General features: G+C 57.7%; 2 protein-coding genes across 10 annotated transcripts in view; both read right to left on the minus strand.

The window, feature by feature from the left end:
* The window catches only part of ERGIC3 (ERGIC and golgi 3), a 35,923-nt gene extending 34,561 nt beyond the window's left edge, over nt 1-1,362 (minus strand). For 2 of the 3 annotated variants that reach the window (XM_075012165.1, XM_075012163.1), the window contains exon 1: nt 1,255-1,362. In XM_075012165.1, coding sequence (XP_074868266.1) covers nt 1,255-1,342 — 88 coding nt within the window. In that variant the 5' untranslated portion in view covers nt 1,343-1,362. Of the gene's footprint in view, nt 1-19; nt 117-1,254 lie in introns of all 3 variants that reach the window. The other variant, XM_075012166.1, reaches the window with a different exon arrangement.
* A 2,171-nt stretch (nt 1,363-3,533) lies between these two features.
* CEP250 (centrosomal protein 250) overlaps nt 3,534-27,573 on the minus strand; it is a 137,068-nt gene continuing 113,028 nt past the window's right edge. For 6 of the 7 annotated variants that reach the window (XM_075012196.1, XM_075012197.1, XM_075012201.1 and 3 more), the window contains one exon: nt 3,534-4,666. In XM_075012196.1, coding sequence (XP_074868297.1) covers nt 4,373-4,666 — 294 coding nt within the window. In that variant the 3' untranslated portion in view covers nt 3,534-4,372. Of the gene's footprint in view, nt 4,667-11,451; nt 11,519-27,573 lie in introns of all 7 variants that reach the window. The other variant, XM_075012198.1, reaches the window with a different exon arrangement.

A 27,573-nucleotide genomic window follows, 5' to 3' on the forward strand; every position in this document is an offset into this window, starting at 1 on the left:
CAGCAGCCCTGAGACTCACTCATCTGTTGTCTGACACCAGTGAAGAAAGCAGCTGGCCTTCAGCAGGTGAGAAGAAACCAGACTGCTCAGGAAATGCCATCCTCCTTCCATGGGCTCTACAAAAAACATGTTGACGTTCCAAAACAAGTGTCAGTTAGGCAGGAGGCCTTGAAGGATAAGACGAAGTGAGCCTCTAACCCCTGTACGTCAGATAGTAACAGAGGTAATAGTATCAGTCTGTATTCTAATAAAACGACCAGCAGTCTTTAAAGTGCTACATGACTGCAGGTTTGTTTCCCTGCTGTCAAAGTTATTAAAGAGGAGAGTGAACCAGCTCTGAGTACCAATACAGGAGTTCTTTCCATTTGTTCAGCCCCAGTCATCCTCTACCAGCTACCAAACGAAACGTTTCACTCAGAAGAAATGGTTCTGGTGCAGCACAGCCCCAGTCTCCCCAGACTGAATCTTCCTCCGCTCGTCATGCCCCGGAGTGGAGTGGGGAGAAGAGAAGTGGAGGAAGACGGGTAAAGGGAGCAGGGGGACAAGCACCAGAAAGGTGACAGCCAGAAGAGGAATACACCCCCCAGCCCATGTGGCACTGGCTGTGGCCCACAAACTCCCGCTGGGGACCCCACTCTGGCGACGGCCCGAGGCGAAGGGCGGCCTTTCAGCTTTGTTAAGCGATGCCCGGAGGCGGGAGGCCGGGCTGCGGCGCCCGCGCTGAGGAGGGTGCGTGGAGCGGCTCTTCCCTCCCTTGCTAACCACCTGCGCGGGCAGCTGCGGGGCCGGGCGCGGGGTGCCCGTAGCGGCTGACGGGACGAGCGGTGTCCGCAACGAGGCGAAACAGGGAACAGGGCTGTTATCTCGCCCTCGGGCTACGGGCCGGGCCGGGCCGGGCCGGACTCCGCAAGGGGCTCTGGCGGCCCCTCCCCCCCAGCGCGCGCCCGGCGGCCCCTCCCCCAGCGCGCGCCCCCTCCCCCCCCCGCGTGCCCGGCGGCCCCTCCCCCAGCGTACCCCTCCCCCAGCGCGCCCGGCGGCCCCTCCCCCCCCGCGCGCCCCCTCGCCCAGCGCGCGCCCGGCGGCCCCTCACCCAGCGTGCCCCTCCCCCAGCGCGCCCGGCGGCCCCCCGCGCGCCCCCTCGCCCAGCGCGCGCCCGGCGGCCCCTCACCCAGCGCGCCCCCTCGCCCAGCGCGCGCCCGGCGGCCCCTCACCCAGCGCGCCCCCTCGCCCAGCGCGCGCCCGGCGGCCCCTCACCCAGCGCGCCTCCACAGGTCTTGACCCGAAAATCCTCCAGTGTCTTCGGAAACGCATCGAACCTCTTCAGCCGCCACAGCGCGTCCATAGCGGCGGCCCGACCCGGAAGTGAAGGCCGCTTCCGGGGCCGGAGGTGCGGCGGAAAGCGGGCGAGGGCGGAGCTGAGCCCTGGAGGGGCCCGGCCAGTGCTCGGGGTGCGCCTGGCCGGAGCCCCGCTGGCCGCGAGCGCCGGCAGCAGGAGACGTTCTCTCGCCGGAGCCTCCCTCTTCTGCCGCCCGCAGGGACACGTGTCGCCCGGCGGGTTCACGCTGGGGCCCCCGGTCCAGGGAACTGGCTGGAGGCTGGGGCAAAGCCCTCCCTCCCGGGCGACCGGGGCCGTCCTTCCGCGGGGCAGCCCCGGCCTCCTGCCAGGCCCCGAGGGTCCGCTGCCCGCGGCAGGGCAGGGGGAGTTCCACCCTCCGAACGCGCTGGCTCCAGCGAGACTGGGCTCTCCTCCCTTCACACAGCAGCCAGAGGGGGGGCGGGTATCATGAGGGCGACCACAGCTCCCTGTGCTGTGTTTGGGACACAGATATGCGGGGAGGGGCACGGAGGAGCCAGGAAGGAGGCAGCAGCCCCTGGGCTCCCCCAGCCCTGCTTCCCCGAGGCTCGGGGACCCGACGGCCAAATACGAGACAATTAGTCCCATTTAAAAAATGTCAGGAATCCTTTTTGGTGTCCCAAATACAGGACCGTCCCACCCAATACGGGACAGATAGTCACAGCCATCGTCATCATCATGGCTTTTCACAAGTTTTCAGGGCTCATGGGAAAGTCTCAGCAAAGTACTGGAATCCTGTGTCAGTGCCACACATCCTATATGAGAGGGGGCCTAGCATTTCTTCAGAAACAAAGTCCTGTAGCAACTTATAGACTAACAGAATTATTAGAGCATAAGCTTTTGTGAGCAAAGACCTGCTTCGTCCTAATTCTGTTAGTCTATAAAGGTGCTACAGGACTTGTGTGGATACAGACCAACACAACTATCCCTGTAATACTTGTTACCATTTCTTGTGGACCTAAGGAAAAACAAACACTTGGACTTTCTTTGGCCACAGCCTGAGAAATCATTCACTGCAGAGGAATGGCCTCAAAATGCGTGGGAAGGGAGGAAGAACTAAATTATACTAGCACATCCTTAAGTTCTTCTGAAAAGATCTAATTTTATCACCCCACTTTTGGAAATAGTACTTGCTCACTACTCTACCACAGGACAGGGATCATCATCTTTCGCCAAATCTAAGTGTTCATTTAAAAAGTAAACTTGTAGCTCCAGCAGTTACAAAAAAACATCCAAACATGATTCTAGGGAACAGCTGTCTTCTCCAAGGCCTGGCTACGTGGGAGTGTAGTACCATGGTAGCTAGATACCAAGGTATGCCACCCCATGTTATATTAGCATAAATGTGCTGTTGAGCTGGTCTCATATAGAAAAGGCCTTTACTGTCAATATACCTACAGCCACAAAAGGGCTTGTATCAGTTTAACTATTTTAGCAAAAATAATCTCCCTGCCAACAGTCATATTTGTATAACTTGCAGGTTTAGCCAAGTTCTTGCTTCCACAATCTCATCACAGCTTCTATAAATTGTACCAGCAAGCCCGGTCAACTGTCAGCCTTGATCTGCCATTTCCACGCCCAGCTCTTACCTTTTGAAGCTGTGTGTTTTAGTTTGTTTTCTAGCAGTGTTAGCTGCCTTTCCCCATGTTGAGTTTGTGGTGCTTGTGTTGTGCTTCCCTCCTATAGCACAGACAACAAAGAGATGGCATGCAGGCAGGGAGCAGGATCGGGAAAAGTCAATTCCTGGGGCTGTCCCCTTTGAATAGGTTGATTATTCTGCCTGGCTTCAGCACAGATCAGCCAAATGCAAAGCAAACTACACAGAGAAGAGCTCCAAAGCAGGCTAGCCCCCATCTCCCAGTACTCAATGATGGCCCAGGAAGAGAAAGTCCCCAGGACATTTTTAGAACTGGAGCCACATGGAAGGAGCTTTTGAGAGAAGGAAAAGAAGAGGAAAATAACTCTCTTTTGTCAGGAACAGGGACTTTTTTCTGGCGGAATGCACTGGAATGGAGTTCCGGCACCTTTTTTCCATTAGAACATCAGAGAAATTTTCACCGCCGGTCCCACAACAGCCCAGGGACTGGGGCAGAAGCCCTTGCCAGTCCTGCAGCAGCGCAGGGACTGGGGCATTAAAACAATGTGCTCACCCTTAGGAGGAATCATCAGACTTGAGTTGCAGTACCCTTTTTTCTAGAAAAAAAGCACTGGTCAGGAATAACTTTATTGTAAAAACTGAAGACATAGATTCCAGTAGAGCACAAACTAAAAGGGAAACAGTACCAAAGTCCTTTGGCAGCAGTTTTTTTTTCCCCAGCAGCAGGAGGGACATCTTTGGGGAAGGGGAGCCCCTCTAACACAGCAGCATTTCTGGGGCAGGCAACAATGGTGTGCTTCAGAAAAGGAAAATTCCACCAATCTCCTGCTGCTAGTCAACACTAGAGCCTTTATTCATCTGGGCTCTGATCCCACACCATGATCCTGCTAGAAAGTTTCCATGGTGAACACTGCTATCTGCAGTGTTTCCATGCTGTGCATGATTGCCCACCCCTGCCCCTGTGCCTCAGACAACTGCATGCCCTTGAATTCACATCTGGTAGCAGGTCTCTGGTCTGACACAACCCCCACCATGCACTCTGGAGACATACCACAGGATACACAGGCTATGAAGATGGGAAAATACCCATATTCTGATTGGTTTCATCCTCCTATGGACAACAACCACACACGTGGTGCAGTGTTCCTGAGGACGGGTATTCAGATATGGCTCCGAGACATGAGGGCCAAGCCACCGGACTGTCTGGACTCTGAAGAGGTATGGCCCATGCAAAGTAATGGAAGGCTCTTGAAGGTATAGTCACCACCTTTCCCACTGCCACGTGTGACTCTTCCGCAAGATGGGCAAGAACCTATTGCCCACGGCACCTTGAGAATGGCCGTGTCAAGCCATGTTCAGGAGTGGATGTTGCTTCTGCTTTGACCTGTTTGCTGAATGCAGAACAAAGCCACTTCCTCCTGCTACCTCAACTCATTCCACGGGGCTGCTCTAGGTGTGGAATTCAGAGGGTGGTTTGCAGGAGATTGGCTATCCCACTCTAGAGCCACTAAGGCCAAGCTGTGATTCAGGGATTCATCCAACTTCTGCGTTTCTGCTTCTAGAACAGTGGCCTTGGGATCCTTGGCCACAGCTGCTAAGGAGTGAGAGAGCTCCTGGTGTAGGCATGACAGCTCCTGGCTGGTCTTCGCACAACACTTGATGTAGTCCTGCTTGTGCTTCCGCTCCAGCACCAGCTGTGTTTCCAGAAAAGACACCTGAAAGAAGAGGAACAGGATGAGCTCAAGGGGCTGAAGGAAAAGAGAGAAACAGAAAGCCAGGCTAGTCAGTTCAAGTTCCCCTCCAAAACACCAGCATAACAGCCCATTTTGCAACATTCACGCCTGGAAGCGGCAGCATCTCCTGGACCAGCAGGAAGCAACAACTTCCCAGACCCATGACAGTGTACTGTCAATTGCACATCACTATATGCAAGCTATTCGTGAGTAAAGAATGGACTGGCCCAGAGTGAGATTCCCCACTGGCCACTCTGCACTTGGAGTTTGAGGAAGGTGGAGGACCATGGCATGGCCAACAAGACAGTCCAATGTTTACAAGTATGAGAGACAGAAGCAGGGAAAACAAAGCAAAGAAAGAAAGGTTACTCACCGTAGTAACGGTGGTTCTTCGAGATGTGTCCCCGTGGGTGCTCCACATTAGGTGTCGGGCTCGCCCGACACCGCAGATCGGATCTTCCAAGCAGTTTCTGCTGGACCGCGCATGCGCCGGTGCACGCCGCTCCCTTGCGCGCTCCTGGCCACGTGCGCGATCCGGTCCCCGCCAGTTCCTTGACCAACCGCCTCGGATGCTCCTGCAAAACACTAAACAGAGATCCGAACCGGGGAGGATGGGCGGGTAGTGGAGCACCCACAGGGACACATCTCGAAGAACCACCGTTACTACGGTGAGTAACTTTTCTTTCTTCTTCGAGTGTCCCCGTGGGTGCTCCACATTAGGTGACTACCCAGCAGTAACCCAAGATAGGAGGTGGGTAATCGGATTATGTGCAGCTTGTCCCCGAGAGGACCGCTGTCGAGAGACGGGTATCCTCTTGGAATACCCTGTGAAGGGCGTAATGTTTGGCAAAGGTGTCACAGGATGACCAGGTCGCTGCTCTGCAAATATCTTTTAGCGCAACGCCCTTGAAAAAGGCTGTTGATGCCGCCACCACCCTAGTGGAATGAGCCCTGGGCGTGGCCAGTAAAGAAGTCTTTTTGAGTTCGTAACACATTTTTATGCAGGATACGATGTGCTTCGAGATTCTCTGCGAAGAAAGACCTTCTCTTTTCGATTTGGGAGCGAGAGAGACTAGGAGTCTATCCGTTTTCCGGAAGGACTTGGTCCTGTCTATATAGAAGGCTAGCGCCCTCCTCACGTCCAAGAGGTGTAGGCGCGCCTCTTTGTTAGAGTTATGAGGCTTTGGATAAAACGAGGGTAAAACGATAGGTTTGTTAATGTGAAACTCAGAAGAAACTTTAGGAACAAAGGCTGGATGCAGCCGTATGGTTACCGCCTCCTTGGAAAAAACAGTGCAGGGTGGCGTTGCCATAACTGCCGCAAGCTCGCTCACCCTGCGAGCTGACGTGATTGCGAGAAGAAAGGTCGTCTTTATCGTAAGGAGGCGGAGGGAAACCGTGGCCAAAGGCTCGAACGGTGGTCCCGTTAGCGCATTAAGCACCAGGTCCAAGTTCCACGAAGGTGGAAGCGGTTTCCGAGGGGGATATAGGTTTACCAACCCTTTGAGGAACCTGGTAACCATGGGATGGGCGAACACCGTGTGCCCTTCCTCTTCGTGTCTGAATGCCGAAATGGCAGCAAGGTGGACCTTTAACGAGGATAGTGAGAGTCCTCCTCTCTTGAGGTCCAGTAAATACTCTAATATTACAGATATAGGCACCGAAAGGGGGGCCAGCTGTTTGGTAGAACACCCTGCCATGAAGCGAGTCCATTTCTGCTTGTAGGTCTTCCTGGGGGAAGTCCTCCTGCTACTTTCTAGGACTTGTTGCACTTCCTCCGTACATGTGCTCTCTAGGGAGCTGAGCCATGGATTAACCACGCTTGTAGTCGCAGGCCTTGGGGGTACGGATGCACTATGGACCCCTGGGCTTGCATGAGCAGATCCGGCGCCACCGGAAGGGGCATCGGTGGATGTCCCGACATGCGCAGGAGTAGGGGGAACCATTGCTGTCGATCCCACGTTGGGACTATCAGGATCATTCGGGCTCCTTCCCTCCTGGCTTTCTGCAAGACTTTGTGGATCAGCACTGTGGGAGGAAAAGCGTAAAGCAGGGGGCCCCTCCAGGAGATCACGAATGCGGCCCCCAGGCAGCCCTGTCCCAGTCCTGCCCTGGAGCAGAATCGTGGGCACTTCTTGTTGTGTTGAGTGGCAAACAGGTCTATCTCGGGAAAGCCCCATGCGTGAAAAATCGGTCGTAGCAGATCGGGACGGATCTGCCACTCGTGAGTGAGTGCGAAACGCCTGCTCAGCTGGTCTGCCTTCATATTGTGAGCGCCTGGTAAGTACGAGGCTTTCAAGGTTATATTGTTGGCGATGCACCAGTTCCATAACCGGACTGCTTCCGCACATAAGGCACGGGACCGAGCTCCTCCTTGCCGATTTATATAAAACATGGTGGAGGTATTGTCTGTACTGATCCCGACTACTTTGCCTTGTATATGGTCTCGAAAGTGTCTGCAGGCGTTGAACACTGCTCTGAGCTCCAGTATATTTATGTGCAGTGACTGCTCCGTGAAGGACCACAGCCCTTGAGTCACTTCTTCGCCCATGTGTGCTCCCCACCCTATGAGGGAGGCATGTGTAGTAAGAAAAACCGATATTTGTGGTTGGTGGAAGGGTACCCCTTTTAGCAAGTTCTTGGGGTTTACCCACCATTGCAGGGATTTGCGCACCTCTGCTGTGGGCGACACCACCCTGTGAACGGTGTGTGCTGCCGGTTTGTATACGCTTGCCAGCCAGTGATGCATGCTGCGCATATGTAACCTGGCGTTCTGTACTACGAACGTCGCTGCTGCCATGTGGCCCAGCAGCTGTAAGCACGTAAGGACCAGCACCGTAGGGCTGAAGGTGATGACTTGCACGAGGGAGCCGATGGCCCGAAAGCGAGTCTCTGGTAGATACACTCTCGCTGTAATAGAATTTATGTGTGCCCCTATGAACTCTATGTCCTGTGTGGGGTCTATCTTTGATTTTGCCAGATTGATAACCAGGCCGAGCGAAGTGTACGTGCCTGCTGCGACGCGTATCATGCGTAGTACCTCCTCCTTCGAGGCCCCTTTGAGTAGGCAGTTGTCCAGATATGGGAATATAAATACCCCCTGTCTGTGCAGGTAGGCTGACACCACTGCCAAGGTCTTGGTGAAGACTCTGGGGGCCGAGGAGAGGCCAAACGGTAGGACCTTGTATTGAAAATGTTCTTTGCCCACCATGAATCGGAGGAATCGTCGGTGAGCCGGATGGATAGTTATGTGAAAATACGCGTCTTGTTAGTCGAGGGCTGCGAACCAATCTCCATCGTCTAGTGCCGTAAGGATGGAGGCGATTGTGATCATCTGAAAGCGTTGCTTGCGCAGGTACCGGTTGAGGCCTCGAAGATCTAAGATGGGCCTCCAGCCTCCTGTCTTTTTCTCCGTGAGGAAGTACCTCGAGTAGAACCCTTTCCCTTGCAGTTGCTCCGGCGCTCTTTCCACTGCCCCTATGATCATGAGATGGTCTACCTCCTGCTTGAGCCTCACTACGTGGGAGGCCTCCTGGAGGTGGGGCCTGGGTGGAGGTCGTGGCGGTGGGAGCGACTGGAAGGGGATGGCGTACCCTGTGGCTATGATCTCCAGCACCCATTTGTCTGTGGTGATCCTTTGCCACTGGTCGTAGAATGGTCGGAGGCGATGGTGGAATAACTGCTTCAGATGACCTTGTGCGATGGTAGTGATGGCGCAGCCCTGGATTGGGGTGTCAAACTTGTGGCCTTTGGCCCTGCCCCCAGGACACACGGCTCTGTTGGGAACGTCGCCTGGGAGTTCTGTACTGCTGGTGCTGTTGATGTCGCCCTTGCTCGTAACCCCTGTGGTACTGGGGACGCTGTTGCTGGTACTGGTACCGTCTTTGTTGAGGGTAGTACATTTTCTTTCTGTATGGAGGGGTGTAAATCCCCAGGGCCCTAAGTGTGGCTCTTGAATCTTTACTGGAACGAAGGACCGAGTCAGTTGATTCAGCAAACAGCTTCTGCGAGTCGAAGGGAAGATCGACTATCTTTGCCTGCAGATCTCTCGGTATACCCGAAGTCTGGAGCCAGGACTCCCTTCGCATCACCACTGCCGTAGCTGTGGAGCGTGCTGCTGTGTCCGCAACATCCAGGGCGATCTGAACTCCCGTCCTCGAGGCCGCGTAGCCTTCTTGCACGATGGCCTTGAGCACCAGTTTCTTGTCCTCTGGAAGCGAGTCCATGAGGGAGGTTAGCCTAGTGTAGTTGTCGAAATTATGGTTCGCTAGATGCGCTGCATAATTTGCCATTCGCAACAGTAGAGTGGAAGAGGAGTAGACCTTTCTGCCGAACAGCTCTAGCTTCTTGGCATCTTTGTCTGTTCCCCCTGTCTTGAATTGAGATGTCTTTGATCTTTGTTGCGACGACTCCACCGCCAAGGAATTTGGTTGTGGGTGGCTGAACAGGAACTCCATGCCCTTCGCCGGCACGAAGTATTTCTTATCCGCTCTCTTGTGGACAGGCAGAATAGTCGCAGGGGTCTGCCATATCATAGTGGCGGACTCCAAGATTGCTTCATCAAGCGGTATTGCTATTTTGGAGGAGGCCGGAGGTCTCAGAATTTTGAGGAGCTTATGGTGTTTCTCTTGCACCTCTGCTGTCTAGATGCCTTGCGTGAAGGCCACCCTCTTAAACAGCTCTTGAAACTGTTTGAGATCGTCCGGAGGATGGACGTCCCCCGGGGCCATAGCCTCGTCCGGGGAGGAGAGCAAGGAACCACTAGGGTACGCCTCTCTGGACCCTTCCGGTTCCTGTTGGTGATGGTACATCCGCTCGCTGGAAGCCTGCAAGGGAAAATCTCGGGGTTCCATAACCAGTTCCCCCTGAGATACTTGAGTCTCTGTCCCCGTTCACGATTGCCCTCGGGGATACGGGACCGTCTGTGGGGATCTTTCCCTGGTAGATTGCCGGTGGTGTCTATGCCCCGTGTGATAAGGGCGACCATGGCAGCATGGGCACTGTTCTTGGGAAAGTGACCTAGACCACTCCCTTGGTGCATACCCTCTGCGTCTGGGGGAGCGAGATCGTCGAGAGACCTGGGACACTGGAGAGAGCGATTTGTGATAGTACTCCAGCAGCTCAAACCCCAGGAAGGGTGAAGGTGGTCCCAGCCAGGGCGAGGCTGGTTGTAAAAATGGAGACGGGGGCTCCGGGTAGGCTAGGGGGGACCCCTGCCTTCTAGTTGGAATCTGCAGCATGAGCGGACGGCTGAGAGAAAGCAACTCTGCAGCCCTGTCTGGAGAGGGGCTGCGGTGCCTTGTTTTGTGTGCAGCCTTCCCCCTCCCTTGAGGGGGTAGCTCCGCCCCCTGACGTGTAGGGGATCTCGGCCCCATCCGCGCCGTGCTCGGCACGCTTATGGGCGGTGCCGCACAGGCGGTGTCCTCTGGTGCCTGCAGGCTGCGTGCCTGCGCGCTCTGCACCGCCGGTTCCCCGGGGGTCGGTGCCGCTGGTACCGGTGCTTGTTTAGCCGCCGCCCTGCCTGCGGTGCAGGGCGGCTGTTTGATTATCAGAGGCTGAGCGGCCTCCACGTGGCTCTCCGTGCCACCGCCAATCAGCTGTTGCTGCGGCTGGGGGCTGTGCGCTCCTCCCGTCCCGCTCGCTGTTGCTGCTGGCAGGGATTTGGCTGGGGAGGCTTTCTTCCGTTTTTGCGCTGATGGGGTGAGGGAAGCGGCTTTCCTTTTATGGGCCCCAGAGGGTCCCTCCTGCTGCGGCCGCTCCAGCACGTCTGGCTGGAGGGCCTTGTCGAAGAGCAGCATTTTAAGCCGCATCTCCCTGTCCTTCCTTGCTCTGGCTGTTAATTTTGCACAGAAGGAGCATTTCTGCGTGACATGCGACTCCCCCAGGCACCTTATGCAGTGACTGTGCCCATCAGACGCTGGCATTGCCTCTCGGCAAGACTCACATTTCTTGAATCCTGAAGGGGACATTGTTGGTGAGTCTTTCAGTTGTTAATGGGGTACTTAGCACCTTCTCTGTGCTGTTTTCCCCCTCTGCTATAGCCTGCCGCGGCAGGAGGGCTAATGGCCCTAGGCTCCTGGCCTCCGGTGATCTGCTTGTTACTGAATGCCGTCCCACTTGTTGTTTCTTTTTTTTTTTTTTTTTTGGAAAATAACAACTGGCTAACTTAACAGTAGCCTAAGAACTTGAAAACTTTAAAGAAAAACAGTTAAAACCATTGACTACACTAACTTGGCCGTAGCCTAGTCAGATTCCGTCTGCAGCCGACAGTGGTTAAGAGGAACTGGTGGGGACCAGATCGCGCACGTGGCCAGGAGCGCGCAAGGGAGCGGCGCGCACCAGCGCATGCGCGGTCCAGCAGAAACTGCTTGGAAGATCCAATCTGCGGCGCTCGTCGAGCCCGACACCTAATATGGAGCACCCACGGGGACACTCGAAGAAGAATCAAGGTATTAACAACTCATGGCTTTCTTTAGGCATAGATATGCTGCATTGGTCACTAAGACATTACATGTGCAACTAAGACTGCAGAAAAATGAGAGCTTGTACAATTTTCAAGTGCCTAAGCAACTTAGGAGCCTACACTACTTTGGAAAAATAGAAGTAGGGCTCCTAAACCATGCAAATGGGTCAAATGCATTCCCTGCAGTCTGGTATTAGTCAAGAAATGGTATTTGATACTGGAGTGGAGGGCAAGGCAGGCACACATGGGGGCAGAGCGTAGGTTGATCAGACAAACTTTGACTTTTCCAGACGTGCGTCTTTACCTGTGTGACCAGAGCTCCGCGTGGCAACAGGGCTCAGAGACAGCAGCAGCTTTCGGCCACCCTTACCCTGGAGTAGAAGAAAGTTCCCATTTTGGACCCTGGAGTGGCACTCTACCAGTTCCTGTGATGGCAAAGAATCCCAGCAGACTCCTGCCAGACCCTCTCCTAAACCCAGCAAGTGCTGCAGACAAGGCTGCTGCTTTGCTGGTGCAAAGGCTCTTGCCTTCCTATCAGTCTGGAATACAACAGACACCAGCACTGACGCTACTCCACTCTGCACTGTCTCTCAGGCTATGTCTACACTATGAGATAAATTTGACCTTATTTATATCGATTTTCTAATTTTGGAATTTGTAAGTTCGATTTTGACCATCCTCACTTCACACCTTGCTCCCCACAAAGTCGAGTCATTGCTGCCACACACATATTGGCTAATGTCGACTGTTGCAGTAGTGCATTGTGGGAAGCTATTCCACAGTTCCCTCATCTCCGTAGCATTCTGGGAACGCTTGCTGGTCTTGATGTCATCTTCCCCCATTGCATTTTCATCACTCCTCTCCCAATCCGTGAACATATCTCAATCCATTGGAAATAATGCAGAAGACATTCAAAATTACAAGAAAAGAATTTTTGGTTTCCCCACATGTTACATTGCCAACATGGCTGCAGCAACTGTATTCTCAACTGGCCATCCACCCTGCCTCCTATGACTGCCAAAACCTGATCCCTGAAAATAATGCAGGGGGAAAAATGTACGAAGAGAGAAATAATTTTTGGTTTTCCCCTACGTTATTGTGGGTGGAAAGGGTTTTTGGCTTTCCAGTGCACTATAAGGCTTCCGTGCAATGACTGTGTTCTCAGTTGGCCATCCGTCCCACCTCCCATCATTACTGAAATGTGACCCCTGAAAATCATGCAGGGGCCCAGAATGTTAGACTGAGAAGAACGTATGAGGAAAGAATTTTTGGTTCGCCCTTCCACTATATTGACAACATGGGTGAAGTGACTGTATTCTCAACTGCCCATCTGCCCCACCTCCCATCATCACAGAAAAAAGAACTGCTGGTTCTCCCTGGCAGCAGCAGCAAGCCCAGGTATGGGCCAAGGGGGGTGTGTTACTGGATGAACAGTTGAAGTATTCTCCCCAGTTGGCAGCAAGCCCCTTGGCCGCCAAGGGAAACATTTCCCCAGCAGCAAGCCCAGGTATGGGCCAGGGGGTGGAGGTGTTACTGGATGAATGGTTGAAGTACTCCCCCCCAGTTGGCAGTAAGCCCCTTAGCCTCCAGGGGAGACTTCTCCCCTGTGGCAGCAGTAAGCCCAGGTATGGGCCAAAGGCAGGGCGTGCTGCTGGATGACCAGTTCAGCTCTTCTTTCCCCAAAACCCTGAGTATCTTAACTGCCAGGGGAGACCTCCCCACGGCGGCAGCAAAGCCTTCTCTTTTCTGTGCGACTGGCAGCACCGCCAGCACCGAATGGCAGGCACATCCTTTTATTGGGTTGGGCTGGGGGCTACCCACATGATGTTCTTGAGTGCAGGAAAGGCCCAGACTGTTTGGCACCTGTAGGGAGGGAAGGGGGTTCGCATACAAATGTGAACTGCTGAGAAGCAGTTTCTCGGTGTCTTATGCAAGCATGACCCCCAGCATGGCCTTGCGGACATGTGGTATGGTGGGGCAGGGGCTGGTGCCAGGCAGCACAGAAAAAAATAGCAAGTGTACAGACTGTTGCAAACTCCTTGCAGGAGCTATTTGAATGGGTAGATGTACACACCCCACTAACAGCACAGAAGGAAAGAAGCCATTTCTCAACCTGTCATAAAATAACATGAGCCCACAGCTAAAGGCTCACTGCTCCCACTTGGAAATTCAGGCTGTTTCTGGAGAGCAGTGGCCAGAGTGTAGCAGTGAGAGGGGCCATTGTGGGTTACATGCAGGACACCTCTGGAAGCTAACACATTCGATGGTAAGATGTGGTGCTTCCACAGTGGCCTTTAATTGAACTTCTGAATTTGAGCTTGATGCTGTACTTGTCAGGTAACTGCGATTTTGAATTGTGAGATTAGTGCACCCAAAATTGAACTAATGGCCTTTACAGTGAGGACAGTCACATGGCAAAATCAAGCTAACTGAATTAAATTCAGATTTATCTTGTAGCGTAAATGCAGCCTCAGTGAACATGGTTTGGTCAAGGGTTCTGCCTTCCCTTCGGAGCTCTCCCACGGATAATCACTTGTGCCTCTCTCTGCAGTGTGCCTTCCAACAACAGCTATTCTTCAGAGCAACAACTGTCAACCTCCAGTGAGCTTCAGGAGCATGTGCTTTCATGGCAGCTGGACTGCGCCTGTGGGCCTAGCACCCACAAGAGAGTAAAAGGCCCACAAACCCTGCCTCCTTCATACCAGGACACAGCCTTCACCAGGAGCAGGGAGAAGATAGCTACAAACCGGGGGAGAACCAGAAAGAGAAGTTACTCACCTGTAGTAACGATGGTTCTTCGAGATGTGTCCCAGTGGGTGCTCCACAATAGGTGTCGGGCTCGCCCGGCACCGCAGATCAGACATCTTCCAGCAGTTTCTCCTGGATCGCGCATGCGCCGGTGCGCACCGCCCCCCTGCACGCCCCCGGCCGCATGCACGATCTGGTCCCCGCCAGTTCCTTGACCAACCGCCTCGGATGCTCCTGAAAAACACTAGACAGAGATCCGAAGCGGGGAGGATGGGCGGGTGGTGGAGCACACACAGGGACACATCTCGAAGAACCATCGTTACTACAGGTGAGTAACTTCTCTTTCTTCTTCGAGTGGTCCCCGTGGGTGCTCCACGATAGGTGACTACCCAGCAGTAACCCAAGAAAGGAGATGGGTAATCGGTTTATGTGCAGCTTGCCCCCGAGAAGACTGCTGTCGACAGACGGGTATCCTCTCAGAATACCCAAGGCAGGGCATAATGCTTGGCGAAGGTGTCATAGGATGACCAGGTCGCCGCTCTACAGATGTCTGTTAACGCGATGCCCTTGAATAAGGCTGTTGACGCCGCCACTGCCCTGGTGGAGTGAGCCCTGGGCGGGGCCAGCAAAGGAGTCTTTCGAAGTTCAAAGCACATTGTTATACAGGGCACAATGTGCTTTGAGATTCTCCGGGAAGAGAGACCTTCTCCTTTTGACCCAGGAGCAAGAGAGAGACTAGAAGCCTGTCCATTTTCCAGAAGGACTTAGTTCTGTCTGTGTGGAAGGCCAACGCCCTCCTCACATTTAGGAGATGCAGGCGTGCCTCCTTGCCAGAGCTGTGAGGCTTCGGGTAAAATGAGAGTAAAACTATTGGCTTGTTAAGATTGGACTCCGGAGAGACTTTCTGGAACAAAGGCTAGGTGCAGCCTTAAGGTTACCGCCTCCTTTGAGAATACGGTGCAGTGCGGCGTTGCCATCACTGCCGCGAGCTCACTCACCCTGCTGGCTGATATAGTTGCAAGGAGGAAGGTTGTTTTTATCATGAGGAGACATATGGGAACTGTGGCTAATGGTTCAAAAGGTGGACCCGATAGCGTGCTGAGCGCCAAGCCCAAATTCCACGATGGTGGAAGCAGTTTCCGAGGGGGTACAGGTTTACCAGCCCCTTCAAGAACCTGGTAACGATAGGATGGGCGAATACCATGGGCCCTTCCTCTGTATGCCGAAAAGGCTGATATAGCGGCGAGGTGGACCTTAGCGAGGATAGAGAAAGCCCACCTCTTTTGAGGTCCAATAAGTATTCTAATATTACAGGTATAGGAACGTCAAGGGGAGCTAACTGCTTGGCGGAACACCAGGCTGTGAAACGAGTCCATTTGTGCTTGTAAGTCCTCCTGGTGGAAGTCCTTCGGCTACATTCCAGGACTTGTTGTGCTCCCTCCGTACATGTGCTCTTTAAGGAGCTGAGCCATGGATTAGCCATGCTTGTAGGTGCAGACCTTAAGGGTGCGGGTGCACTATGGACCCTTGAGCCCACGGGAGTAAGTCCGGCGCCACTGGTAGAGGGAGCGGTGGGCGGTCCGACATGTGCAGAACCAAGGGAAACCATTCCTGCCGATCCCAAGTTGGGACTATGAGTATCGTGCAAGCTCTCTCCCTTCTGGCTTTGTGCAAGACCTTGCGGATAAGCGCTGCAGGGGAAACGCGTAAAGTAGGGAGCCCTTCCATGAAAAACATGAAAGTGTCCCCCAGGGACCCCCGCCTCACTCCTGCTCTGGAGCAGTGCTGGGGACCCTTTTTTTTTTTTTTTTTTTGTACTGGGTGGCAAACATATCGATCTGGGGAAACCCCCATGTACGAAAAATGCGCTGTAGCAGATCGGAGCGGATCTGCCATTCGTGCCTGAGTGCGAAGCGCCTGCTCAGCTGGTCTGCATTCACGTTGTGCGCGCCCAGCAAGTACGAGGCTTTCAACGTTATGTTGTTGGCAATGCACCGATTCCACAATCGGACTGCTTCCGCACACAGGGCACGGGATCGTGCTCCTCCTTATCGATTGATGTAAACCATAGTGGAGGTATTGTCGGTATTGAATCCTGACTACTTTGCCATGCAGGTAATCTCGAAAATGTTTGCAGGCATTGAACACTGCTCTGAGCTCCAGTACGGATATGTGCAGTGTCTGTTCCGCAGGGAACCATAGCCCTTGCGTTACCTTGTCGCCGATGTGCGCTCTCCATCCCATGTGGGAGGCGTCGGTAGTAAGAAAAGTAGAAATTTGTGGTTGGTGAAAAGGCACCCCCACTAGCAGATTCTCGGGGTTTTCCCACCACGCCAGGGATCCGCGCAGCTCTGTTGTGGGCGACACCACCCTGTGGACAGTGTGGGATGCCGGTTTGTAAACGCTCGCCAGCCAATGCTATGGGCTTGACATGTGCAACCTGGCATTCTGTACCACAAACGTCGCTACTGCCATATGGCCCAGCAGCTGTAGGCACGGTAAGATCGGCACCGTGGGGTTGTATGTAATAACTTGCACCAGCAAACTGATTGCGCGGAAGTGGGCGTTGGGTAGGTACACCCTTGCTGTGATAGAGGTTATGCGTGCCCCTATGAACTCTATATGTTGTGTGGGTTCGGACTTCGACTTGCGAGGTTGATGACTAGGCCCAGCGAAGAAACGTGTCCGCTGTAACGCATATCATGCGCGAGACCTCTGCCTTCGAGGTCCCTTTTAGCAGGCAGTCACCCAGATATGGGAAAAATAAACACCCCCTGTCTGTGCAGCTGGGCTGACACCACTGCCAGGATTTTGGTAAGACTCTGGGGGCCGAGAAGAGGCCAAACGGAAGAACCCTGTGCTGGAAGCACTCCTGGCCGACCGTGAAGCAGAGGAAGCGTCTGTGTGCCGGGTGGATTGTTATATGAAAGTAAGCATCTCGTACGTCGAGTGCTGCAACCCAGTCTCCATCGTCCAGTGCCATCAGTATCAAGGCAACTGTGATCATGTGAAACCATTGTTTGCGCAAGTAACAGTTGAGGCCCCGAAGATCTAAGATGGGCCTCCGGTGTCCCGTTTTCTTCTCCTATAGGAAGTAGCGTGAATAAAAACCTTCCCCTGGAATTATTCCGGCACTCTTTGCACCGCACTTGTGAACATAAGATGGGTCACCTTGTGCTTGAGCCTCGCTTCGTGGCAGCGCCCCTGAGGTGAGGCCTGGTGGGAGGCTTCGTTGGTGGAAGCGACTGGGAGGGGATCGCGTAACCCATGGCTATGATCTCCAGCGCCCATATGTTTGTGGTGATCTTTTGCCATTGGGAGTGGAACAGTCTGAGGCGATGATGGAACATGAGATAAGAGTGGCATTGAGTGAGGGTATTGATAGTGCAGCCCCCAACATACCCATCAAACTTGTTGCCTTTGAGGCCTGACCCGAGGGCGTACGGCTTTGTTGAGAACGTCGCCTAGGGGTTCTGTACTGTTGCCGCTATTGATAGCGCCCATGGCCGTAGCCCTGTTGATATTGAGCATGCTGTGGGTGTAAGCGTGGCATCTTTGCTGAGGATAAAATTTTTCCCTCCTGTATAGGGGAGTATAAATGCCTGAGCTTCTAAGCGTAGCTGTCGAGTCCTTACTGGAGTGAGGGACCGAGTCGGTTGAGTATGCAAAACAGCTTTTGTGTATCAAAGGGAAGGTCCACGATCTTTGCATGTAGGTCCCTCGAGATACCCGACGTCTAGGGCCAGGATTCTCTATGCATGACCACTGCTGTAGCCGTTGAGCGTGCCGCCATGTCCGCCACGTCCAGGACAATCTGGACTCCCGTCTGTGATGCTGCGTAACCCTCTTGAACAATCGCCTTTAACACCGGCTTTTTGTCTTCCGGGAGTGAATGCTTGAGGGGAGTAAGCCCGGAGTAATTATCAAAATTATGGTTTGCTAGGTGTGCCCATAATTTGCCATTCTCAATAGCAGGATAGGAGAGGAATATACCTTCCTGCCAAACAGCTCCAGCTTCTTAGCATCTTTGTCTGATCCCCCGATTTGTACTGAGAAGCCTTTGACCTCTGCTGGGACGACCCGACCACTAAAGAATTTGGTTGTGGGTGACTGAAGAGGAACTTCATGCCCTCTGCCGGGACGAAGTATTTCTTATCCGCTCTCCCATTCGTAGGCGGAACAGAGGCCGGAGTCTGCCATATAGTAGTGGCTGACTCCAGAATGGCTTCGTCCAGTGGAATAGCAATTTTGGACAAAGCTGGGGGTCTCAAATTTTCCAGGAGTTTGTGATGTTTCTCCTGCACCTGTGCCATTTAAATGTCATGTGTGAAAGCCACCCTTTAAAACAGCTCCTGAAACTGTTTAAGGTCATCCCGGGGAAAGACATCCCTGGGGGCCATGGCCTCGTCTGGGGAGGATGAGGAGGAACCCCTAAGGTAAACCTCCCTTGAACCCTCGGGTTCCCGCGGGCGATGACACACTTGCTCGCTGGAGGATTGTGAAGGAAAGTCTCGGGGTTCTAAATTTAACTCCCCTTGAGACAACTGTGTTTCCGTCCCCGATCGGGAGCACCCACGGGGGTATTGAGCGGCTGGGGGTGGGGACCTGCCCCTGGGTGCAGGCCCGTGGTTTATCTGTGTCCAGCCTGATAGGGACGACCATGGCAAGGGTCCGGAGATGGAGACCTGAACCACTCACGGGGTGTGTACCCCCGACGTCTGGGAGAGCAAGACCTCCACGGCGACACTGATAGAGGTGAAACTGGCTTGTGACAGTACTCCAGGGGGATCCAATCCCAGAAAATGGTGAAGGTGGCCCAAGCCGTGGTGACATCGGTTGGAGGAACAGAGAAGGCATTTTTTTTTTTTTTTCTTTTTCCCCTGATGGGCCGGTGGAGACACAGGCCTTCGGTGCGGCGTGTGTATCACAGGGGGAGAGCTTGGTGCTAACAGCAGCGCAGCCCTGTCCAGAGATGGACTGCGGTGCTGGGTTATTGATGTTGCCTTGCCCCTCCGCTGCGGGGCCGGCACCGCCCCCTCCCCTGCTGGGAATCTCGGCCCTGCTCTTAGCACCGCACTCAGCACCATCAGGTGCAGTGCCACGCGGGTATCCCCCTCCGGTGCCTGCAGGCTCCGTGCCTGGCACCCCTGCACCGCTGGTGCCGCGGGGGTCTGTGCCGCCTGTGACAGTGCCGCCGCCTGAGTATGCGGCCGGTAGCTGTGTGCTCCACTCACCCTGCTCGCTGCAGATGCACGGCAAGGATCGAGCCAGGGAGAGTTCCCTCCGTTTCTGCACTGAGGGGGGCGTGGTCAGAGCACAGTGAGAAATGCGGCCGGGTAGCCTGCAATTCCCGCAGGCGTCGGATGCCTTCGCTATGCCCCACGGAGGCCCGCATAGCTTCACAGTATGACTCACGCTGTGTAAAAACCTGAAGAGGCCATTGTGGTGAGTCCTTTATTGTTAAGAGGGTACTTAGCACTTAATCCGTGCCTTTCCACCCCAAAGAGTGATCACCGGGAGGCCTAATGGCCTTTCACGTCCGCTCTGTTCTTCTCCGCTCCTCTCTTTTTCCGTTTTTTTTTTTTTGTTTTTTTTTTTACTGGTATTCTCTTTGTCTTTGCTTTCTCTCTCCCTTTTTCTTTTTTTTTGGTTTAATAACCGAAAAACAACAAATTACACATGGAAAAAAACCACTAAGTAATCTGACTCTGGCCTTAGCCTGAGCGGATTCCGTCTGCAGCCGATGGCGGTTGAGAAGGAACTGGCGGGGACCGGATCGTGCGCGCAGCCGGGGGCGCGCAGGGGGGGCGGCACGCGCTGGCGCATGTGCGATCCAGGAGAAACTGCCGGAAGATTTCCGATCTGCGGCGCCGGGCAAGCCTGACACCTATTGTGGAGCACCCACGGGGACCACTCAAAGAAGAATCCCTTGTTATTTCAAGTTTAGCAGGATAATCAGGCACCAGTACAGTTCTTAGAGGCTGCATAGCCCTAGATCATGTGTGTACCTCATGACACCCCTCTAAAGGCACTATGGGACCATTTCAGTGAAGCTGTCTCAGAATATAGGGCCTGGCTCCATAGCTGGCCTTTGCAGTGCCTGATGGGGCCTGGAAGATCGTTTGACCTGCTCTGAAATTTACACTCTTGAACATAAGCAAGAGCTGGTGTCTACCAGTGATTTTCTCTCTAGCTTTCTGCATGCTTCACATAGCGCTCTGAGTCTCTCATTTACCCAGCAGGGCTGCAGGGAAAGAATGGTGATTCTCCCCAATGTCCACGTTGGCTGCCATCCAGAGCTGCTGTGGTGTCAACCCTCCTCAGCATTCAGTACGTCCAAAGAATGTGCAGCCAGCACAGAAGCCCTTGAAGAGAGGCTGGCTGGTTTAGGGGCCTTGCTGGTAGGACAATGGGGTATGGGTGCGTGGAAACACCAATGAAAGGGCAGCAGTGCCAGAACCTAGATGAATGGTGTTTCTGGTTTGTGGCAAGGCAGTGCAAGGGTGCAAGTGCTACCTGCCCCCTCACAGCCATGCCTCACCCAGCGCCCGAGTGCGACCTGCCCACTCACAGCTATGCCTCACCCGGTGCCCGAGTGTGACCTGCCCCCTCACAGCCATGCCTCACCCGGCGCCCGAGTGCGACCTGCCCCCTCACAGCCATGCCTCACCCGGCGCCCGAGTGCGACCTGCCCCCTTCACAGCCATGCCTCACCTGGCGCCCGAATGCGACCTGCCCCCTCACAGCCATGCCTCACCCGGCACCTGAGTGCGACGTGCCCCCTCACAGCCATGCCTCACCCGGCGCCCGAGTGCGACCTGCCCCCTCACAGCCATGCCTCACCCGGCGCCCGAGTGCGACGTGCCCCCTCACAGCCATGACTCACCCGGCGCCCGAGTGCGACCTGCCCCCTCACAGCCATGCCTCACCCGGCGCCCGAGTGCGACCTGCCCCCTCACAGCCATGCCTCACCCGGCGCCCGAGTGCGACCTGCCCCCTCACAGCCATGCCTCACCCGGCGCCCGAGTGCGACCTGCCCCCTCACAGCCATGCCTCACCCGGCGCCCGAGTGCGACCTGCCCACTCACAGCTATGCCTCACCCGGTGCCCGAGTGTGACCTGCCCCCTCACAGCCATGCCTCAACAAGCACCCGAGTGCTACCTGCCCCCTCACAGCCATGCCTCAGGCAGCGCCTGAGTGCAACCTGCCCCCTCACAGCCATGCCTCCCCCCCACCCGAGTGCTACCTGCCCCCTCACAGCCATGCCTCACCCAGTACCCGAGTGCAACCTGCCCCCTCACAGCCATGCCTCACCCGGCGCCCAAGTGCGACCTGCCCCCTCACAGGCATGCCTCACGCGGCGCCCGAGTGCGACCTGCCCCCTCACAGCCACGCCTCACCCGGCGCCCGACTGCTACCTGCCCGCTCACAGCCACGCCTCACCCGGCGCCCGACTGCTACCTGCCCGCTCACAGCCACGCCTCACCCGGCACCCGAGTGCGACCTGCCCCCCTCACAGCCATGCCTCACCCGGCGCCCAAGTGCGACCTGCCCCCTCACAGGCATGCCTCACGCGGCGCCCGAGTGCGACCTGCCCCCTCACAGCCACGCCTCACCCGGCGCCCGACTGCTACCTGCCCGCTCACAGCCACGCCTCACCCGGCGCCCGAGTGCGACCTGCCCCCTCACAGCCACACCTCACCCGGCGCCCGACTGCTACCTGCCCGCTCACAGCCACGCCTCACCCGGCGCCCGAGTGCGACGTGCCCCCTAACAGCCACGCCTCACCCGGCGCCCAAGTGCGACCTGCCCCCTCACAGCCATGCCTCACCCAGTACCCGAGTGCAACCTGCCCCCTCACAGCCATGCCTCACCCGGCGCCCGAGTGCGACCTGCCCCCCTCACAGCCATGCCTCACCCGGCGACCAAGTGCGACCTGCCCCCTCACAGGCATGCCTCACGCGGCGCCCGAGTGCGACCTGCCCCCTCACAGCCACGCCTCACCCGGCGCCCGAATGCTACCTGCCCGCTCACAGCCACGCCTCACCCGGTGCCCGAGTGCGACGTGCCCCCTCACAGCCACGCCTCACCCGGCGCCCGAGTGCGACCTGCCCCCTCACAGCCACGCCTCACCTGGCGCCCGAGTGCGACCTGCCCCCTCACAGCCATGCCTCACCCGGCGCCCGAGTGCGACCTGCCCCCCTCACAGCCACGCCTCACCCGGCGCCCGAGTGCGACCTGCCCCCCTCACAGCCACGCCTCACCCGGCGCCCGAGTGCGACCTGCCCCCTCACAGCCACGCCTCACCCGGCGCCCGACTGCTACCTGCCCGCTCACAGCCACGCCTCACCCGGCGCCCGAGTGCGACGTGCCCCCTCACAGCCACGCCTCACCCGGCGCCCGAGTGCGACCTGCCCCCTCACAGCCATGCCTCACCCAGTACCCGAGTGCAACCTGCCCCCTCACAGCCATGCCTCACCCGGCGCCCGAGTGCGACCTGCCCCCCTCACAGCCATGCCTCACCCGGCGCCCAAGTGCGACCTGCCCCCTCACAGGCATGCCTCACGCGGCGCCCGAGTGCGACCTGCCCCCTCACAGCCACGCCTCACCCGGCGCCCGACTGCTACCTGCCCGCTCACAGCCACGCCTCACCCGGCGCCCGAGTGCGAAGTGCCCCCTCACAGCCACGCCTCACCCGGCGCCCGAGTGCGACCTGCCCCCTCACAGCCACGCCTCACCTGGCGCCTGAGTGCGACCTGCCCCCTCACAGCCATGCCTCACCCGGCGCCCGAGTGCGACCTGCCCCCCTCACAGCCATGCCTCACCTGGCGCCCGAGTGCGACCTGCCCCCCTCACAGGCATGCCTCACGTGGCGCCCGAGTGCAACCTGCCCCCTCACAGCCATGCCTCACCCGGCGCCCGAGTGCGACCTGCCCCCCTCACAGCCACGCCTCACCCGGCGCCCGAGTGCGACCTGCCCCCTCACAGCCACGCCTCACCCGGCGCCCGACTGCTACCTGCCCGCTCACAGCCACGCCTCACCCGGCGCCCGAGTGCGACGTGCCCCCTCACAGCCACGCCTCACCCGGTGCCCGAGTGCGACCTGACCCCTCACAGCCATGCCTCACCCAGTACCCGAGTGCAACCTGCCCCCTCACAGCCATGCCTCACCCGGCGCCCGAGTGCGACCTGCCCCCCTCACAGCCATGCCTCACCTGGCGCCCAAGTGCGACCTGCCCCCTCACAGGCATGCCTCACGCGGCGCCCGAGTGCGACCTGCCCCCTCACAGCCACGCCTCACCCGGCGCCCGACTGCTACCTGCCCGCTCACAGCCACGCCTCACCCGGCGCCCGAGTGCGAAGTGCCCCCTCACAGCCACGCCTCACCCGGCGCCCGAGTGCGACCTGCCCCCTCACAGCCACGCCTCACCTGGCGCCTGAGTGCGACCTGCCCCCTCACAGCCATGCCTCACCCGGCGCCCGAGTGCGACCTGCCCCCCTCACAGCCATGCCTCACCTGGCGCCCGAGTGCGACCTGCCCCCCTCACAGGCATGCCTCACGTGGCGCCCGAGTGCAACCTGCCCCCTCACAGCCATGCCTCACCCGGAGCCCGAGTGGGACCTGCCCCCTCACAGCCATGCCTCACCCGGCGCCCGAATGCGACCTGCCCCCTCACAGGCATGCCTCACGCGGCGCCCGAGTGCGACCTGCCCCCTCACAGCCATGCCTCACCCGGCGCCCGAGTGCGACCTGCCCCCTCACAGCCATGCCTCACCCGGCGCCCGAGTGCGACCTGCCCCCTCACAGCCATGCCTCACCTGGCGCCCGAGTGCTACCTGCCCCCTCACAGCCATGCCTCACCCGGCGACCGAGTGCTACCTGCCCCCTCACAGCCATGCCTCACCTGGCGCCCGAGTGCTATCTGCCCCCTCACAGCCATGCCTCCCCCCCACCCGAGTGCTACCTGCCCCCTCACAGCCATGCCTCCCCCAGTGCCTGAGTGCACCCTGCCCCCTCACAGCAATGCCTCAGCTGGCGCCCGAGTGCTACCAGGCCCCTCACAGCTACGTCCTGCCCTGCCTGGCACCCGAGTGCTACCTGCCCCCACAAAGTCATCTTCTCCCCAGCGCATCAGTGTTACCCAGCCCCCAAGAATGCTGTGCCCTGCCGCCCCCCACACCCTTCACCCTCGCAGTGCTACTGTAACTCATACACCCTCTGAGTGTGGTGCACTGTCCCATCTAGGCTACGTCTACACGTGCACCCAACTTCGAAATAGCTTATTTCGATGTTGCGACATCGAAATAGGGTATTTCGATGAATAACGTCTACACGTCCTCCAGGGCTGGCAACGTCGATGTTCAACTTCGACGTTGCTCAGCCCAACATCGAAATAGGCACAGCGAGGGAACGTCTACACGCCAAAGTAGCACACATCGAAATAAGGGAGCCAGGCACAGCTGCAGACAGGGTCACGGGGCGGACTCAACAGCAAGTCGCTCCCTTAAAGGGCCCCTCTCAGACACACTTTCATTAAACAGTGCAAGATACACAGAGCCAACAACTAGTTGCAGACCCTGTATATGCAGCACGGACCCCCAGCTGCAGCAGCAGCAGCCAGAAGCCCTGGGCTAAGGGCTGCTGCCCACGGTGACCACAGAGCCCCGCAAGGGCTGGAGAGAGAGTATCTCTCAACCCCCCAGCTGATGGCCGCCATGGAGGACCCCGCTATTTCGATGTTGCGGGACGCGGATCGTCTACACTGTCCCTACTTCGACGTTGAACGTCGAAGTAGGGCGCTATTCCCATCCGCTCATGGGGTTAGCGACTTCGAAGTCTCGCCGCCTAACGTCGATTTCAACTTCGAAATAGCGCCCAACACGTGTAGATGTGACGGGCGCTATTTCGAAGTTACTGCCGCTACTTCGAAGTAGCGTGCACGTGTAGACGCAGCCCTAGTGGGCTGAGACCACTTACAGAAAGAACAGTGAGGACGCTCTACAGCCAGCGCAAACAGCCAGCTGGCTTTTAGCTCATGCACTAAGGGTTCAGGTTCTGAGCTCCAGAATTCCCGGTTTTGGATTCCACCTGCAGATGGGTGGGGTATGCCAGCCCCCTCACAGCCTGGCCCTCCAGTGTCTCCCGCTGCTACCAGCCCCCTCACAGCCTGGCCCTCCAGTGTCTCCCAGTGCTACCAGCCCCCTCACAGCCTGGCCCTCCAGTGTCTCCCGCTGCTACCAGCCCCCTCACAGCCTGGCCCTCCAGTGTCTCCCAGTGCTACCAGCCCCCTCACAGCCTGGCCTTGCAGTGTCTCCCGCTGCTACCAGCCCCCTCACAGCCTGGCCCTCCAGTGTCTCCCAGTGCTACCAGCCCCCTCACAGCCTGGCCTTGCAGTGCCTCCCGCTGCTACCAGCCCCCTCACAGCCTGGCCCTCCAGTGTCTCCCGCTGCTACCAGCCCCCTCACAGCCTGGCCTTGCAGTGTCCCCCAGTGCTACAAGCCCCCTCACAGCCTGGCCCTCCAGTGTCTCCCAGTGCTACCAGCCCCCTCACAGCCTGGCCCTCCAGTGTCTCCCAGTGCTACCAGCCCCCTCACAGCCTGGCCTTGCAGTGCCTCCCGCTGCTACCAGCCCCCTCACAGCCTGGCCCTCCAGTGTCTCCCGCTGCTACCAGCCCCCTCACAGCCTGGCCCTCCAGTGTCTCCCAGTGCTACCAGCCCCCTCACAGCCTGGCCTTGCAGTGCCTCCCGCTGCTACCAGCCCCCTCACAGCCTGGCCCTCCAGTGTCTCCCGCTGCTACCAGCCCCCTCACAGCCTGGCCCTCCAGTGTCTCCCAGTGCTACCAGCCCCCTCACAGCCTGGCCCTCCAGTGTCTCCCAGTGCTACCAGCCCCCTCACAGCCTGGCCTTGCAGTGCCTCCCGCTGCTACCAGCCCCCTCACAGCCTGGCCCTCCAGTGTCTCCCAGTGCTACCAGCCCCCTCACAGCCTGGCCCTCCAGTGTCTCCCGCTGCTACCAGCCCCCTCACAGCCTGGCCCTCCAGTGTCTCCCAGTGCTACCAGCCCCCTCACAGCCTGGCCCTCCGGTGTCTCCCAGTGCTACCAGCCCCCTCACAGCCTGGCCTTGCAGTGCCTCCCGCTGCTACCAGCCCCCTCACAGCCTGGCCCTCCAGTGTCTCCCAGTGCCACCAGCCCCCTCACAGCCTGGCCCTCCAGTGTCTCCCAGTGCTACCAGCCCCCTCACAGCCTGGCCTTGCAGTGTCCCCCAGTGCTACAAGCCCCCTCACAGCCTGGCCCTCCAGTGTCTCCCGCTGCTACCAGCCCCCTCACAGCCTGGCCTTGCAGTGTCCCCCAGTGCTACAAGCCCCCTCACAGCCTGGCCTTGCGGTGTCCCCCAGTGCTACCAGCCCCCTCACAGCCTGGCCTTGCGGTGTCCCCCAGTGCTACCAGCCCCCTCACAGTCTGGCCCTCTGGTGTCTCCCGGTGCTACCAGCCCCCTCACAGCCTGGCCTTGCAGTGTCTCCCGGTGCTACCAGCCCCCTCACAACCTGGCCTTGCAGTGTCTCCCAGTGCCACCAGCCCCCTCACAGCCTGACCTTGCAGTGTCTCCCAGTGCCACCAGCCCCCTCACAGCCTGGCCCTCCGGTGTCTCCCGCTGCTACCAGCCCCCTCACAGCCTGGCCCTCCAGTGTCTCCCAGTGCTACCAGCCCCCTCACAGCCTGGCCTTGCAGTGTCTCCCGCTGCTACCAGCCCCCTCACAGCCTGGCCTTGCCCTGTCCCCCAGTGCTACCAGCCCCCTCACAGCCTGGCCTTGCCCTGTCCCCCAGTGCTACCAGCCCCCTCATGATCATGTCCCACCTGGTACTACACTGCTAAGAGCCTCCTCAGAGACATGCCCCACCTAGCCCGGTGTCCTAGTGCTATCAGCACCTATACAGAAGTGCCCCAGCCAGCCCAGTGCCACCAGTTCTCACACAGCCATGTTCCACTCCCACCCCAGAGCTAGCTGCCCTGTCAGAGCCAGGCTGCTTCCACCGCCCATGCTATCCAACTCCACGTAGCTCTGTCCCACTTGACACAGTGGCCCTGCACTGCAAACACCCTCATAGATACCCAGCACTACATCCCCGGCCAGCAGCACCTCCTGCTCAGCACCCAGCGCCACATCCCCAGCCAGCAGCACCTCCTGCTCAGCACCCAGCGCCACAACCCCGGCCAGCAGCACCTCTTGCTCAGCACCCAGCGCCACAACCCCGGCCAGCAGCACCTCCTGCTCAGCACACAGCGCCACAACCCCGGCCAGCAGCACCTCCTGCTCAGCACCCAGCGCCACAAACCCAGCCAGCAGCACCTCCTGCTCAGCATCCACCCCTACAACCCCGGCCAGCAGCACCTCCTGCTCAGCACCCAGCGCCACAACCCCGGCCAGCAGCACCTCCTGCTCAGCACCCAGCGCCACAACCCCGGCCAGCAGCACCTCCTGCTCAGCACCCAGCGCCACAAACCCGGCCAGCAGCACCTCCTGCTCAGCACCCAGCACCACAACCCCGGCCAACAGCACCTCCTGCTCAGCACCCAGCACCACAACCCTGGCCAGCAGCACCTCCTGCTCAGCACCCAGCACCATAACCCCGGTCAGCAGCACCTCCTGCTCAGCACACAGCGCCACAATCCCGGCCA

Source organism: Carettochelys insculpta, chromosome 17 (genome assembly GCF_033958435.1).
Source record: "Carettochelys insculpta isolate YL-2023 chromosome 17, ASM3395843v1, whole genome shotgun sequence".
NCBI lineage: Eukaryota > Metazoa > Chordata > Testudines > Carettochelyidae > Carettochelys > Carettochelys insculpta.